Source organism: Cetorhinus maximus, chromosome 11 (assembly GCF_964194155.1).
Source record: "Cetorhinus maximus chromosome 11, sCetMax3.hap1.1, whole genome shotgun sequence".
NCBI lineage: Eukaryota > Metazoa > Chordata > Chondrichthyes > Lamniformes > Cetorhinidae > Cetorhinus > Cetorhinus maximus.
The window spans coordinates 56,126,658-56,144,315 of NC_135889.1; the positions used below are offsets into that span (position 1 = coordinate 56,126,658).

General features: G+C 40.6%; 1 protein-coding gene across 50 annotated transcripts in view; it reads left to right on the top strand.

The window, feature by feature from the left end:
• Window positions 1-13,761, top strand: part of ttn.2 (titin, tandem duplicate 2) — a 694,778-nt gene extending 681,017 nt beyond the window's left edge. For all 50 annotated transcript variants that reach the window (XM_078552010.1, XM_078551990.1, XM_078551964.1 and 47 more), the window contains 11 exons: window positions 1,170-1,472; window positions 2,012-2,596; window positions 2,710-3,015; window positions 3,162-3,461; window positions 3,556-4,131; window positions 4,217-4,522; window positions 4,610-5,203; window positions 5,536-11,402; window positions 11,513-11,666; window positions 12,004-12,297; window positions 12,413-13,761. In XM_078552010.1, the coding sequence (XP_078408136.1) occupies window positions 1,170-1,472; window positions 2,012-2,596; window positions 2,710-3,015; window positions 3,162-3,461; window positions 3,556-4,131; window positions 4,217-4,522; window positions 4,610-5,203; window positions 5,536-11,402; window positions 11,513-11,666; window positions 12,004-12,297; window positions 12,413-12,711 (9,584 nt within the window). In that variant the 3' untranslated portion in view covers window positions 12,712-13,761. The remainder of the gene's footprint in view (window positions 1-1,169; window positions 1,473-2,011; window positions 2,597-2,709; window positions 3,016-3,161; window positions 3,462-3,555; window positions 4,132-4,216; window positions 4,523-4,609; window positions 5,204-5,535; window positions 11,403-11,512; window positions 11,667-12,003; window positions 12,298-12,412) is intronic.
• Window positions 13,762-17,658: the final 3,897 nt, after the last annotated feature.

The following is a 17,658-nucleotide window of genomic DNA, read 5'->3' on the forward strand; positions in this document are numbered from 1 at the left end:
ATTAACGTATCAGTTAATAATATGCAATATAATTTAGGGCAAGATGCATACAAAATCTGAACAAATTTAAAATGAACTCTGTAAACTATATCTTCCAGTTATTACACCCTGCTTAATATTTTTCCTTTCTGTCCTTTGTTTTTTTCTGTTGACCTTCTGCTTTCTTCTGAAGGCATTAGATAGGACCATCAGGCATGATGGAGTCAGTCAAAGGAAATTGGACAGGAAGGCCTACCACCACATTTCCAACCCTATCTGTGCTGCTTTTGATTTTCCTCCACCCAGGTTGGGAAAGCAGCTGATCATCCCTTCGCTCTCCCAGCATGTGCCAATGAGGGTGGGGCATATTTCCCTGCCCTTTTACACTACCGCCAACCTTAGGAATCACCAGAAATGGGCAGCAGTAGACTCATTGATAGTAATGGAAGTCTCATTTGAAGAGAGAGAGGGCCAAGTAATGGGCATCTCTCTCTTCTGCCTCCGCTCTAAGAGACCTAAAATTATATTGTTCAGATTTCCTTCACAGTATTTATGGATTCGCTGTTCTCTTTAACTGGGCTCTCTCCTTTTGTAGTGCTACAATGGACGTACTGTTACAGAAATACTGTATTTTTCTCCATGCTACTGTCAGGCTCCCTTACTCTGTAGGAATTATACTACAAGCCCACCCTGTTTAGATAAACAGCAACGGTCCTGTAAAACTCTTTAGGGTTATGACAGGATCAGATGACAGAGGGAGGTACTTCTTGATCCTTCTCTGGTAGCATCCACCCTGAAGGAAAATCCTGGCCTGGCTAGGCTATGGTTTCAGGACTAACTGGTCACTTCCCAGTGGTTTACCCAATTGGTCTTCATGTGTATGTATGCTTTGACAATGAGTGCCACAAGCTAATTGACTGAAGAGATCTTCAACCCATCCTTAACAAGCATTATGGTGTAGCAATCAAGAAGGGGATTCTGGACCGATGTTTACTCCCAAGCCCAATAGTGATGAGGCTAAATGCAGCACTCCATTGCAAACTTGATTAAGCTTAACTAACTTAACAGAAACCATGGATCAAACCTCAACTTTTCTAGTTGCCTTAGTTACTCACAACTAAAATCGCTTGTTTAACTTTACTTAATTAACCTACTTGCATTAAAAATGCATAATTTGTTTTATTGTGTAGATCCACCTGGCAAACCACAGAATCCAAGAGTTGTAGACACAACAAGAACATCTGTATCCATTGCTTGGAGTCCACCAGAAGAGGAAGGCGGTTCCAAGGTCACAGGCTACCTTATCGAGATGCAGAAGGTTGACCAGTATGAATGGACTAAGTGCAATACTACTCCAACAAAAATATGTGAATACACGCTGACTCACATGCCACAGGGAGCTGAATACAGGTTCCATGTTAGAGCAGTTAATGCTGGTGGTCCTGGTGAGCCTGCTGATGTGCCAGGAACTGTTAAAGTCATTGAAATGCTAGGTGAGAAATGCTGAAATAGTTACATTTGTGTCATGTCCAATATGCCTAATTTTAGGCTCTGTTATGACCCATTAATTAACATAATTGACAGCCAAGTCTGTTACACTGTACAGTGGACGTTCACAGTTGTCAGCCATCCAAAACTGCCAAACATAATCTGAAAAGGAATCTCTATTCTATGATGCACTTGATCCAATAAGATTTCTATTTCCTCATCAGAAAATCAGGGCATGTGATTGCTGAAATGGCTAGATGAAGAGATATTGAGTTTCAATAATTCTCATTGGTCATTAGTAAAAAGGCTTTTAAATGCCATTTCTCATCCATCAGTGGCTGAGCCCTCCATGATGAAAGTAGAGGTGGGCCAGTACATTTACAGCCAGGCATTGGATTTCCTAAATCATGCATAAACGGGCCCAAGTTTGAAATTGGAACTGTCACGTTTTTTTCGGACTTGCTTTGTGATGTAGGTATTTTTTGGATGCCACCAATATATGATTTGGGTTTTTTTATTAAAGTTGGAATTCTTTTATTTTCAGAATATCCTGATTATGAACTTGACCAACAATACCTTGAAGGTCTGATTGTAAGACAAGGTGGAGTGATCAAACTAACAGTGCCCATAAAAGGCAAACCTATTCCCATCTGCAAATGGACAAAGGAGGGCCGTGATATTAGCTTGCGTGCAATGATTGCAACTTCTGAGACCCACACTGAGCTTGTGATAAAGGAAGCAGACAGAGACGATTCAGGCACTTACGACTTGATTCTAGAAAATAAATGTGGCAAAAAGACAGTGTACATTAAGGTGAAAGTGATTGGAAATCCCGATCCTCCACAAGGCCCACTTGAATTTGATGATATTCAAGCTCGTTCTGTCAGAGTAAGTTGGAGACCTACTGCTGATGATGGTGGATCTGATATTATTGGGTATATTGTTGAGAGACGTGAGGTACCCAAAACTGCCTGGTACACTGTTGATTCCAGAGTAAGGGAGAGTTCCATTATTGTTAAAGGCCTGAAGGAAAGTGTGGAATACCATTTCCGTGTTTCTGCTGAAAACCAATTTGGCATTAGCAAATCTCTAAAATCAGAAGAGCCGGTTGTACCAAAGACACCACTAAGTAAGTAGAACATGGTTTATTGTAAGCTTAAGTGGAGGCTATCTTATCTTACCCTTTGAACTTAATTGCTTATTTTTTCACATACTGTAGCTAATTCATTACTGTCATTCTAGATCCACCAGAGCCTCCAAGCAATCCACCAGAAATACTGGATGTCACCAAAAGTTCTGTCAGCCTGTGCTGGTCAAGGCCAAGGGATGACGGTGGATCACGTGTCACAGGCTACTTTATTGAACGCAAAGATTCTACTATAGATAAATGGGTGCGACAAAACAAGACCCATATTACCACAACAATGTATACCATTGCTGGACTTGTTCCGAATGCTGAGTATCAATTCCGTATTCTGGCACAAAATGACATAGGTCTTGGTGATCCAAGCCCACCATCTGATGCTGTCCAATGCAAGGATCCTTTTGGTATGTTTTATTGTAACCCATTGTATGAATTTGCAATTTAAAAAAAAGATTTCAACTGTAGCGCAACTGCATTATCTTAATGAGGTGCCTCACTATCAATTTCATTATATTAAAGTTAATATAATTCTGAAAATTATATTTCACAGATAAACCAAGCCAACCTGGAGAGATTGAGATTATTTCTGTCACGAAGGATAGCATCACCATAGCGTGGGAGCGTCCTGAATGTGATGGTGGCAAGGACATCATTGGTTACTGGGTTGAATATCGTCAGTCTGGTGATAGTGCATGGAAGAAATGTAACAAGGAACGAATAAAAGACAGACAGTTTATACAGGGTGGTCTTCTGGAAGCCACAGAATACGAATTCAGAGTCTTTGCAGAGAATGAGACTGGTGTCAGCAGACCTCGTAGAACCATTATGGCAATCAAGACTAAATTGACTTGTGCGTATTTTTATTTTGTGTTTTAATTTAAATCAATATGTCTTTTGCGTGTTAGAAATTATTCATACTCATGTTTCTTTTATCTTACCAACAGCTGGAGAAGAACCATGTGTTAAGCAAGAGATTGCTGAAGTTATTGCTAAGCTAGGTGAGCCAGCCAAACTGACCTGCCAGATTATTGGTAGACCGCTTCCTGAAATTAGGTGGTATCATTTTGGAAAAGAATTGCAACAAAGCCGCAAGTACAAAATGAGTTCAGATGGACGTAATCATTCAATTACCATTGTAACAGAAGATCAGGATGATGAAGGTGTGTATACATGCAGAGCTACTAATGATGCTGGAGAAACTGAGATCAGTGGTAAAGTATTGCTCGAGGCTGCTCCACAATTCCACCCTGCGTTCCCATTAAAAGACCACTACCTTGTAGGTGTTGGTACCAGTCTTCGCATCCATGTTTTATACATTGGGCGTCCTGTGCCTGCTATTCGCTGGTTCCATGGAAAGAAACCCTTGACAGATTCAGATAATGTTTCAATAGAAAGCACAGAACACTATACTCACCTTGTAGTGAGAAATATCAAACGGAAGAACCACGCTGGGAAATACAAGGTGCAGCTGAGCAATGCATTTGGAACAGCTGAAACAACATTTAACGTAGAAATCCAAGGTAATCTATGGTTAGTTTTATAGAAATTATTGCTAGAATATTTCACTCAAATAGTATATCTAATATCATCTACATTTACATACAGATAAACCAGATATGCCTGAAGGACCTATAGTAATTGATGCTTTGCTGAAGAATTCGGCAGTAATCAGTTGGAAACCACCAGTTGATGACGGAGGTGCTTTGATTACCAACTATATTGTAGAAAAACGTGAAGCAAAGGAAGGTGCCAAATGGCATCTAGTATCATCCTCTATTGCTGGCACATCTTGTAGAATTGTAAATCTCATTGACAGTGCTGGCTACTATTTCCGTGTTTCTGCTCAAAATCAGTTTGGTGTCAGTGAGCCATTAGAAGTTTCCTCTGTTGTCATAATCAAGAGTCCATTTGGTAAGTATCTACATAAATTGAGTTGTTTCTTGTCCACTATCTTGCTATATTTTGAATTATAATATGTATACTTATTCCTCCCTATAGAGAAGCCTGGGATACCAGCCAAACCTGTTGTAACTGCGGTTACAAAGAACTCCTGTGTGGTTTCATGGAAACCACCTGCCAGTGATGGTGGTGCAAAGATTAGAAATTATTACCTTGAAAAACGAGAGAAGAAGCAAAATAAATGGATTGCTGCAACAACCGATGAAATACATGAAACAGTTTACTCTGTGAGAGGCCTTATTGAGGGCTTGGAGTACGAGTTCCGTGTCAAATGTGAAAACCTTGGCGGTGAGAGTGACTGGAGTGAATTATCTGATCCTGTTGTTCCAATGTGTGACGTACCCATCACAGCACCGAAGTTCAAAGAAGAAATACACAACTTGAGTGTGAAATATAAGGGCAATGCCACTTTTGTTTGCAAGATTACTGGTCATCCTAAACCTGTTGTGAAATGGTTTAAACAAGGAAAAGAAATTGAGCCTGATGGTGAAAAAGTAAAGATCCTGGAATTTAAAGGAGGATACCACCAGTTGGTGATAACTAGTGCCACAGGAGAAGATGCCTCTGTTTATCAAGTCCGAGCAGTCAATCAAGGAGGTTCCATTTCATCAACGGTCTCTTTGGATGTTGATGGTGTGTATCAGATACCAATTACTTAAACATGTTTTATAATAGTGAGAGGATATATTTCTATACACATTTGGGATGTATTGGTCTTGGGGGCTAGCACAAAATGGGTGAATCAGCAGCCCATTTTGCAAACCACCCAATTTCTTCTACTTCAGTTTACTTTTTCATTGAAGTCACTGGAAAAAAATTAATTGGATGGGGTGAAAGCAGGCTGTTTATTCACTATTGCCCATTTTGCATTTTCCCCCGAGACCAACTTCACCCCTGTTAAGTTCACTATTTTGCATTAACTTTCTGCCTCTCAATATTTATTTATTTTTTTTTTTTGTTTCCAGTTCCTGCCAAGATTCATCTACCTAAACAGCTGGAAGGCATGGGTGCAGTTCATGCTCTCCGTGGCGAAATAATAAGCATTAAAATTCCTTTCAGTGGCAGACCTGATCCTGTAATCACATGGCAGAAGGGCCAAGATCTTATTGATAATAATGGTCACTACCAAGTAATAGTGACAAGATCATTCACATCTCTTGTGTTCCCTAACGGAGTTGACAGGAAAGATGCTGGTTTCTATGTCGTATGTGCCAAGAACAGATTTGGCATAGATCAACAAACACTTGAACTGGATGTGGCTGATGTGCCTGATGCACCAAGAGGAATTCAAGTCAGTGATGTTACACGCGATTCTGTTGTATTAACATGGAATCCTCCAGCTAATGATGGTGGAAGCAGAATCATTAACTATATTATTGAAAAATGTGCAACAACAGCAGAGATGTGGATTCGTGTTGCACAGTCGCGTGATACGCATTACACTGTTGTGAATCTTTTCGGCAAGACCAGTTACCAGTTCCGTGTGATTGCTGAGAATAAGTTTGGCCAGAGCCAGCCATCAGAGCCAACCGATCCTATAGTCACAAAAGAAGATAAGACAAGAGTTCTGAACTATGATGAAGAGGTTGATGAATCAATAGAGATTACTAAATGCAAAGCTACCCATTCTACCATTAAAGAACTTCACAGTCGATACACAATTGCTGAAGAGCTGGGGCGTGGACAGTTTAGTATTGTTCATCGGTGTATTGAAAATATCAGTAAGAAAACATACATGGCGAAGTTTGTTAAAATAAAGGGTGCTGATCAGGTGCTGGTGAAGAAAGAGATTGAAATTCTTAATATTGCTCGGCACAAGAATATTCTTTGGCTACATGAATCATTTGAGAGCCTTGAAGAATTGGTCATGGTCTTTGAGTTCATTTCAGGCCTTGATATCTTTGAACGCATTAATACAACCAACTTTGAATTGAATGAAAGGGAAATTATCATCTACACCCGCCAGATCTGTGAAGCACTTGACTTTCTGCACAATCAGAATGTAGGCCATTTTGATATCAGACCGGAGAATATAATCTACACCACAAGAAAGAGCTCTGTTCTTAAGATTGTTGAACTTGGACAAGCCCGACAGCTCAAACCTGGTGACAATATTAGAGTCCAGTTCACTGCTGCAGAGTATGCAGCACCTGAACTCCATCAGCATGATATGGTCAATGCAGCTACTGACATGTGGTCAGTAGGTGTGCTTGTATATGTACTTCTTAGTGGTCTAAATCCATTTATCGCTGAAACAAACCAACAGATTATTGATAACATTACTAGAGCGGAATACAGCTTTGAGGATGAAGCTTTCAAAGATGTCACCACTGAAGCTCTAGATTTCATTGATCGCCTGTTGGTCAAAGAAAGGAAGGCTCGGATGACAGCTGCTGATGCTCTTGAACATCCATGGTTGAAACAGAAGACTGAAAAAATGAGCACCAAAGTGATTAAGACTTTGAGACACAGAAGATACTATCAGACCTTAGTTAAGAAAGAATTAAATGTTGTTGTTTCTGTTGCTCGAATTTCTTCTGGTGGAGCTGTAAGAGCTCAGCGGGGAGTTACAGTTGCTAAAGTTAAGATAGCTCCAATTGAAATCGGTCCACTTACTGGACAAATTATGCACGCTTCTGCTGAAGAAGGTGGTCACGTTAGGTATACCTGCAAGATAGAAAATTATGACCAATCTACCGAAGTCACTTGGTACTTTGGTGTCAGGCAACTGGAATGCAGTGACAAATATGAAATTACCTACCAAAATGGTTTGGCAACAATGTATGTTAAAGACATAAACAAGACAGATGATGGTACTTACAGATGCAAAGTAGTAAATGACTATGGTGAAGATAGCTCCTATGTAGAACTATTTGTGAGCAGTGTCAGAGAAATTCGTAAATTCTATATGGAACGCACTGTAAAGAAAGTAAAACGTAAGGTGGATGCTATGAGGCTCCTCGAGAGGCCACCTGAGTTTACTTTGCCTTTGTACAAGCGTTCTGCATATATTGGAGAAGATGTCAGATTTGGTGTTACAATAACAGTTCACCCTGAACCACGAGTAACTTGGTTGAAATCAGGACAGAAGATCAAACCTGGTGAAGATGACAAAAAATATACTTTTATTTCTGACAAAGGCCTCTATCAACTAATCATCCACAACATAACAAACGATGATGATGCTGAATACACAGTAATGGCTCGTAATAAATATGGTGAGGACAGCTGCAAAGCCAAATTAACAGTATTACCTCGCCCACCTGCAGCAGATAACACTTTGAGACCAATGTTTAAACGTTTATTGGCAAATGTAGAGTGCATGGAAGGCCAAAGCATTCGTTTTGAATGTAGAGTGTATGGCATACCACCTCCTGCTCTGAAATGGGAGAAAGATGGACAGGCTTTGGCATTAGGTCCGAATATTGAAATTGTCCATGAAGGTTTAGACTACTATGTTTTGCACATAAGAGATACTTTGCCAGAAGACTCTGGCGTTTACAGACTTATTGCTACCAACAGCGCTGGATCTGCGAGCTGCCAGGCCTATCTAAAAGTTGAACGCATGACCTATGTCAAGCGTCAATATGAGAGTGAGGAGGAACGGCAGCGACATGTTGAGAAACAAATTAACAAAACAATAAGAATGGCCGAAATTCTTGCAAATGTTGAAGCAGTTTCACTGACAGCCGTAGCAAAGGAAGCTCTGCGAGAAGCTGCAATAATGTACAAACCAGCTATCAGCACTAAGCATGTAAAAGGTGAATATGAAATTTCAAGGGTAGAAAAACAAAAGGAAGAAAAGAGACTTCGTATGCCTTATGATATTCCAGAACCTCGTGTGCATGCAGCAAGTGCAATTGAAGAGAATCAAGAGATCAAACAATTTGTGCCATTGTCTGACATGAAATGGTACAGGAAACTGAGAGACCAATATGAAATGCCAGCACCCATGGAGAGAATTGTAACAAAACGACCAAAACGAATCCGTCTCTCCAGGTGGGAACAGTTTTATGTCATGCCTTTGCCACGCTTTACTGATCAGTATAAGCCCAAATGGCGTATACCAAAAATGTCACAAGATGATCTTGAAACAGTTAGACCAGCTCGAAGACGCACGCCATCTCCTGAGTATGAAATATATTACAGACCAAGAAGGAGATCACTTGGTGATTTGTCAGATGATGAATTACTCCGCCCTGTTGATGAGTACCTTTCAATGAAGAGAATAGAAGAAGAAAGATTACGTCTTGAGGAGGAACTTGAATTAGGATTTTCTGCTTCACCTCCAAGCCGCAGCCCTCCACGTTTTGAGTTATCAGCGCTTCAGCAGAGACAGTTAGCTACAGCGAAAGAGGAGGAAAAATATGGCAAATACCAAAAATATCACATCCCTTCCAAATATGAAGCTGGCCCAAGTTTTATAGACCTCCGGCAGCGTCATGACAAAGCTATTTATAAACCACCAAAAGAAAGGCAAAGAATGATGGAAGACAGAGAAGATGAAGAGCTGCTTCGACCAATTGCTACAGTCCAGAAATTATCAGCTTACCAAAAAGAACTTGAGTATATGGAGCATGAGGAAAAAGCACGGATCAAAAGTAGACGAGAAAGAGAGATTTTAGTGACAAAATCAGCAGAAGAAGAAGAAGCCATTGAAGTTAAGAAATACATTCGTAAAGAATCTCCACCTGTCTCAAGGCTTCTTAGGAGAAGAAGATCACTTTCCCCAACTTATATTGAATTGATGCGACCTGTATCTGAACTAATCAGACCTCGACCACGTCCTGCAGAACTTGAAAGCGAAGGCTTGGAAAGACGATCACCCACACCAGAGAGAACACGTCCCCGTTCACCAAGTCCAGTATCTCGAGAGAGCTCACTTTCACGCTTTGAAAGGACTGCTAGGTTTGACATCTTTTCACGATATGAGTCAATGAAAACTGCTCTAAAGACTCAGAAGACTTCAGAAGGAAAGTATGAAGTTATTACTCAACAGCCTTTCAGTCTTGACCATAGTCCACGTATAACTTTGAGGATGCGTTCTCACCGCATCCCCTGTGGTCAAAATACTAGATTCACTCTAAATGTTCTGTCCAAGCCAAGAGCTGAAATTAGTTGGTACCACAATGGTAGAGAAATTCAAGAGGGTGACAAGTACCACTTTACTGACATGAATGGTGTCCTAACACTAGAAATTCGGGATTGCCAGGCTGAAGATAGTGGAACCTATCGTGTTGTTAGTTCTAATTATAAAGGAGAGGCTTCTGACTATGCAACACTAGATATTACGGGAGGTGACTATTTTACCTACCTATCTCGCCGTAAAGATGAGGAGCAACCAAAATTACTTGTACCTGAATTGACAAAGACTGATTTTTATCAACTCTCTACTATCAGAAAAGCATCAGAAATTGAAGAGATCAGTGAAATGAAAGAAGCTAAAATAGAAAAGTCAGAAGTAAAGGAATCAATCAGTTCTGAAATGTATGCTTCAAAAGAAAGATCAATTTATGCATCCAAGAAAACTCTTCCAGCCAAAATAGTAACAAAACCACAGTCAGTCACGGTAGTAGAGGGAGAATCGGTTAGATTTTCCTGTGGCATTGATGGTGAGCCAACACCCACTGTGACATGGATGCACGCTAGAAGAAGAATTTCATCCTCCAAACGTTTATTTATTATGACAACACAGTATAAATCTACTTTTACAATTTCATCAGTTCAGTCTTCTGATGAAGGAAGCTATACAGTAGTGGTAGAAAACTCTGAAGGAAAACAAGAAGCACAGTTTACTCTGACTATCCGAAAAGTTGGAGCAAAAGAAACAGGTATTGTAGCAGCACCAACGGTAAAGACCCCTGAACCTCGTGCAAAGTCTTCAGAGGCAATGAAGACTCCCAAGAGAGTCAAATCACCAGAATTGGCCACTTCTCTTCCAAGAGTTAAGTCACCTCCAACTCTCAGGACACCTTCAGCAGATCGAGTAGAGATCCCTGCAAGTGCTGCACCTAAGATTTCTCAAGAATTGAAAGCTGAAGTTGCTGAAGATGGTACAGTAAAATTCACATGTGCAGTTGAGAGCACAGTTCTGAATGTGAAAGAATTGGCTTGGTTCAAAGATGGACGTAAAATAAGGGAAAATAGTCACTACAAATTGGAATATGCTGCTAATGGTGTCTACAATCTCAGTATCCATGGAATTAATGCAACTGATGAAGGAGAATACACTTGTGAAATCACTGGTGAAGGAGGTGTTTCCAAAACCACTTTTTCCTTAGTTGGTCAAGTATTCAAAAGCATTGCCACCAAAGTGGCCAGAATAACTGAATCAAAAGCAGATGTTCAGAAAAAAGCTGCTAAATCATATGGAAAAACAGAGGTGGTTCAGGAACAATTTGTGAAAAAAGAACTTAAAACATCATACACAGAAATTACAGCCACAAGGGTACAAATGACTGCTGTAGATGGCCAGAAAGCCATACTTAAGGCCAACATACCAAATGTTTCCAATGTGAAATGGGTCTCAAATGGTGTGGAGCTTATCAATTCAGAAGATTATCGATATGGTGTATCTGGAAATGACCACACTTTAACCATCAAAAAGATCAGTTTCAGAGATGAAGGCGCAATCACCTGTGAAGCAAAAACTGAGCATGGAATAGTTAAATGTCAATTTGATTTAACAGTTAAGCAAAAACAATCAAATGCTCCAACATTCGTTGCACAGCCCAAGTCCCAAAATGTTAATGAAGGACAAAATGTAGCATTTACTTGTGAGATATCAGCAGATCCTTCTCCAGAGGTTGAATGGATGAAAGACAATCATCCTGTAAGTACCTTATTAATATAAGTTTGCTATTCATTTATGTGGTTCTCCAAATCAAATTATTTTGTGTGTTCTTTGGCTCATAATGAAAGGAAACTTGTTTCATATTCCAGATTGCAATTTCAAGAAATCTGAGAGTGAGTCGTTTGAAAAGCAAGTACACCCTAGAAATTCTGAATGCAGCAGTCTCTGACAGTGGAAAATATACAGTAACAGCAAAGAATTTCCATGGACAGTGTTCTGCAACAGCTTCTTTAATTGTACTAGGTATGCTATTGCCTTAAATTTATTATTTTGCTTGTCTTATGATCTTTGGATGTTCTGTACACCTGATTTACATTGACTTTTTATTGTTCATGAACTTCTTTCTTAAATACAATGTAGAACAAAAGGCTGGCAATTAATTGAATAATTTTAACAAATTTACATTTTTACAGTATAAACTTGATGCAGATGTTTCAATGTTTTATTTGGTCTATTAGCACATAATGAATGGCACACTCAAGTAGAACCCAGATTTTGATCTTTATTTAATGATTTTACCTTTCCAGTATGTCAAAAGTGAGGCCATTTATGCATTATATCTGTTTTCTATGCTCCACAGCTCGAATTGAAGAACCTTCTAAAATGGTAGTTCTGGAGACTGGTGCTTCTGCTAGCATGCTGGAACATTTCTCTTCCAAGGCACAAGAACATTTCTCTTCCAAGGCAATGCAAATGACCAAACAAGAAGCCAGCAGCAGCATGTCCGAAGTTAAATTTGCCAGCATGTCTTCAAGTAGCATGTCATCTTTCAAAGAATCAAAACTATCAATGAGCTCCAGCTCTTTTATGGAGCATTCCAGTATGAGTCAATTGGAAGCAAGTACTGGCAAAATGATAACTGATATTACTAAAGGTGATATTAAGTCATTACTAAAATATTTAAAAATTGACTTTTTCTATTCATTGCATCCAGTTGTACCAACATCCTGGAAAGAAAATCTAATCTGTTTACTTTATGTTTTTTACAGGATCTTCCCCTAAAATTGAAGCTTTACCATCAGATATCACTATTGAGAAAGGAAAAGTTCTAACAGTTTCCTGTGCCTTCTCTGGTGATCCTATGCCTGAAGTGAAATGGTCACGTGGGGGAAGACCTCTTTCTGATGACGAGGATGGTGGCAGATTCCACATTGAAACAACAGATGATCTAACAACACTCATTATCACAGGTGTCAAAGAAAATGATGCAGGACGCTACACTCTAAGACTCTCAAATGAATTTGGATCGGATTCTGCCACTGTAAATATTAAAATTAGATCAATTTAAAGATCTAAATCTGCTGACACATTATAAATTAAACTTCAAAATAGATACTTTAACTTTATGAACTTGAATTTCTGACTTGTATATATTATTTTAAATATTTTTTTACCTAACTTGACATTGTGCATTTATACCAAACTAGACAATATCTGGACAAATGGTGGATTGTGCATTATGGGATTATTGCACTTGGATTTAGGAATTTTTAACCATTTTCTGTGACATGTACATACTGTATATAGCCGAACTAAACGGTTATGGAAGTTTTGTACCTTGTGTTTTATGAGATTTTTAATGGAACTTTTGAAACTGATAGTTGGCAGGGGAAAGTTTGAATAGGACGACTACCTTGTTCAACTTGGAACTAAAATTTGCGCCTCAACACAATGTTGATGTCTAAGAGTACCTCAGCAGGTAGAGAGGCTCCCTGCTGAAGACAGCCTACATCCAAGAGATGATACTATGCACAGTACCTTGATACGTGCAATACAAGTTTGTGGAATTAGAAGGTTACGTCTGTGATGCTATTTACAAATACCCTCCTGCAAATAACACCACAAGACTTTAGCCAATGAACCGACTATGTCATATCACTGTTTAACACAGACAAGATGGTCAACTATGAATACAAAGTATAAGCGGCCATTACTTTGTATTACCATCTTTAATGTGCACTGTTTCCAACATTGTAACTACTTGGATAGTTTGAAAGAAAAATACATCAACCTGGCATACCCTCATTTCAACAAGCTGTTCCAAGTACTCCTATGTGGAAATAGTGCTAACTCAAGGAGGTTCAGATTTTCCATGGGGTGCACTGACTTTGTGTGGTAATTGTAGAATTTTATTTCTTGTTATCTGTTTTAAGGGCATAAGTAACAGAAATTAACGACATTGAAAAGAACCCTTTGTGCTCCAACATTGTAATGCCCTTTGCAGTAACTTTAGAGGAATAAGTAGTGTTTATTTAATTTTATTAAGCCTCCTTGAGAATTAGATAAGTAAAATTGTATTTCTGATTGTGAAATAAAGCATGCTTTCTGCACCTAGAAATGTTTGCTTTCTTTTTTTCACGAGTTCAATCAACTAAAATCATAATACAGCAACACAAAACATACGAAATAGTTAATAAATTTAGTAATTTCACACACCTATGTCAGAATAAAAAAGATAATTCCCAAAGAAATTCAATACAGAAATTTAGAAGATATAAGCGTAAAGATGGGCAGAATTTTACAGCCTAGTGATGGTGGGGGGCAGATGGGTGGGGATGTAAAATTCCCAGGATAGTCATCCCGCCCCCAATCTGTCCACAGTTTTACATGAGACAAGCAAGGCCGAGGGTGGTCGGGCCACACAGTCCAGTTGAGGCCTTTAAGAGGTCACTTCCCGCCCGACCTCAATTTTGAGGCTGGCAGGCGGAATTCAGGGGTAAGTGAATCCCAGCTGGTCACCTTGCTCAGGCTTTGGGTGGGAACAGGACCCTCCCTCAAGGGTCCACTTTCCAAATCAGGCAGTCCCCCACTCCCGCAGGGTCTGCATCCCCTCTGGCTTCTTCCTCAAGACCCCCATGCTCCAGGCCTGCCCAATGTCTGGGTCTTGTTTAAGGAGGTGGTAGATCAGGGAGTGTTTAGGGTTATTTATATGGTCTTCAAGAAGGCATTCAATGGGTTCCAACAAGCGACTGTTAGAAAAAATGAATATATATGGAATTGGAGGCAATCTATTGACATAGGTAGTATATTATTTAGGAGATAGAGGGTAGGGTAATGGGTATGTACTCCAATTGGCAGGATGTGACTAATGGAGTTCCCCAGAAATTTATACTGGGGCCTCAGCTTTTCTCTATAATTATCAATGTTTTCGCTAGAGAGCAGTTTGCTTATGACACTTAATTAGGTGGCACAGTAGGTAGTGTAAATGGGAGCAAAGGGGTATTGATACATTGGGCTGAATTTTTATGTGCCCCAAGTGGGTGTGTTTCCCACAGGGGTTGGGGGTGGGAGGCACGTAAACTGGAGTGGGTGCTCATCCCACTACCTTCCCACCCACTCCAGAGCTCATCCCCGTAATGTGGGGGGCAGACAGGTGCCATATTAAAATGAGCAATTAAGGGTCAATTACGCTTGTTATCAAGCCTACTGACTGTAATAATATTCTGCCTACAGCTTGAGTAGCAGAGAGGGAAGCCCTATTTTGACTTGAAATGGTTAAAGGGCGGGAAGGAAGAGGGGGTCTGCTCTTCGGAGGCTGCCCCTTGACATTCACGGGGTGGCCCCTCTTAGGCTGAAACTACTCCCCCCCACCCTCCTCCTGTGTTCCTTCCTACCCACTCCCTTTCTTAAACTTGCTCCCCACCATTCCCCTTCTCCCTAATGATCCTAAACCCTCCCGGCCCAAGACCCCGGTCTTACCTGCTCTGGGGATCCTAGGCCTTGGGCTCCTCTCCAAACCTGTAGTCCTGGCAGCTGCCATTGATGCCTTTGTGGTGCTGCTGGGACTGATGGATTGGCCGGCAGCTCTAGAGGGCGGGTCTTCTGTCCCACTGAGGGCGTGTCGGCTCCAGGGCAATGTGATTTCTCTCACGTATTCATCTAACTGCCCCTTAAATATTTCTATGCTATTTGGCAACTATTTCTTGTGGCAGCTTTTCCACATTCCAACCAGTCTTTGAGGTGAATAAGTTACACCTGAATTCCCCATTAAATTATTGACTATCCCATATATATGGTCCCCTAGTCTTGCCCCCAAGGAAACATGTTCTCTGTCTGCCCTATCAAGCCCTTTCATAATCTTAAAGAGCTCTATAGGTTACCTGGCACCTATCCAGCAATGTGTAAAATTACCCAGGTATGTCCTGTACACAAAAAGCAGGACAAATCCAACTCGACTAATTACCGCCCCATCGGCCTACTCTCGACCATCAGTAAAGTGTTGGAAGGGGTCATCAACAGTGCTATCAAGCAGCACTTAGTAATACCCTGCTCACTGATGCTCAGTTCGTGTTCCAGAAGGATCACTCAGCTACTGACCTCATTACAGCCTTGGTTCAAACATGGACAAAAGAGCTGAACTTAAGAGGTGACTCCCCTTGACATCAAGGCAGCATTTGACTGAGTGTGGTATCAAGGACCCTTAGCAAGACTGGAGTCAATGGGAATCTGGGGTAAAACTCTCCGATGGTTGGAGGCATACATAGCACAAAAGATGATGGTTGTGGTTATTGGAGGCCAATCATCTCAGTTCCAGGACATCACTGCAGGAATTACTCAGGGTAATGTCCTAGGCCCTATCATCTTCAGCTGCTTCATCAATGACCATCCTTCCATTGTAAGTGGGGATGTTCACTGATGATAGCACAATGTTCAGCACCACTCGCAACTCCTCAGATACTGAAGCAGTCCATGTCCAAATGCCACAAGACCTGGACAATATTCAGGCTTGGGCTGACAAGTGGCAAGCAACATTCATGCCACACAAGTGAAAGGCAATGACCATCTCTAACAAGAGAGAATCTAACCATCACTCCTTGACAATCAATAGCATTAACATCGCTGAATTCCCTCACTATCAACATCCTGGGGGCGGGGTTACCATTGACTAGAAACTGAACTGGACTAGCCATATAAATACTGTGACTACAAGAGCAAGTCAGAGGCAAGGAATCCTGTGGCAAGTAACTGGTTTCCTGACTCCCTGTCCACCATCCACAAGGCACAAGTCAGGAGTATGATGGAATACTCTCCACTTGCCTGGATGAGTGCAGCTCCAGCAACACACAGGAAGCTTGACACCGTCCAGGACAAAGCAGCCCACTTGATTGGCACCCCATCACAAACAGTCATTCCCTTCACCACTGACACACAGTGGCAGCAGTGTGTACCATCTACAAGATACACTGCAAGAACTCATCAAGACTCCTTGGGCAGCACCTTCCAAACCCACGACCACTACCATCTAGAAGGACAAGAACAACAGACACATGGGAACACCACCGCCTGGAAGTTCCCCTCCAAGCCCCTGAACATCCTGACTTGGAAATATATTACCATTCTTTCACTGTTGCTGGGTCAAAATCTTGGAACTCCCTTCCTAACAGCACTGTGGGTGTATCTACATCACATGGACTGCAGTGGTTCAAAAAGGCAGCTCACCACCACCTTCTCAAGGGCAATTAGGGATAGGCAATAAATGCTGGCCCAGCCAGCGACACCCACATTCCGTAAATGAATTTTAAAAAGCCCAGTCTTTTCTTTTTTAGAGAAAAAAAGCTTTAACTTCTTCAATCTTTCCTAATAGGTAAAACACTTCAGTTCTACAATCATCTTAATAAATCTTTCTTTCACTTTCTGCAGTACCTGTATATCCTGTTAGTAATATGGAGACCAGAACTTTTCACCATGTGTGGCCTAACCAAGATACTACACAAGTTTAACATAACTTACCTGTGCTTTCTTCGCTTTTTTCTTGTTACCTTATACACCTGCTTCACTAATTTTTTGTGTCTGTATCGCAGGTCCCTTTGCTCCTCTACCCAATTTGGACACATTTTACAAGGGGTATGTGACATCCTTATTCTTTCCCACCAAGATGTGTCACCTCCCTCTTATCTATATTAAGGTTAATCTGCCAATTACTTGCTCATTCTACAAGTTTATTAATATCCTGCATTCTGTCACAGCCCTCCTCTGTATTAACTCTCTCCATACTTTGGTGTCAGTAAAGGTATTAAGGGAATATGGAGCCAAGATGGGAAAATGGAGCCAAGATGGGAAAATGGAATCAAGATGCATGACAGCCATGATTTTATTGAAAGGCAGAAAAATTTGAGGGGCTGAATAGCATGCACCTGTTCCAATATCCTTATGCTATATGCTCCAGTTACTTCAAAATAACCTTATTGAATATAAATTACATGCAAGTAAAACATTTGCTTCAGTATTCATGAGT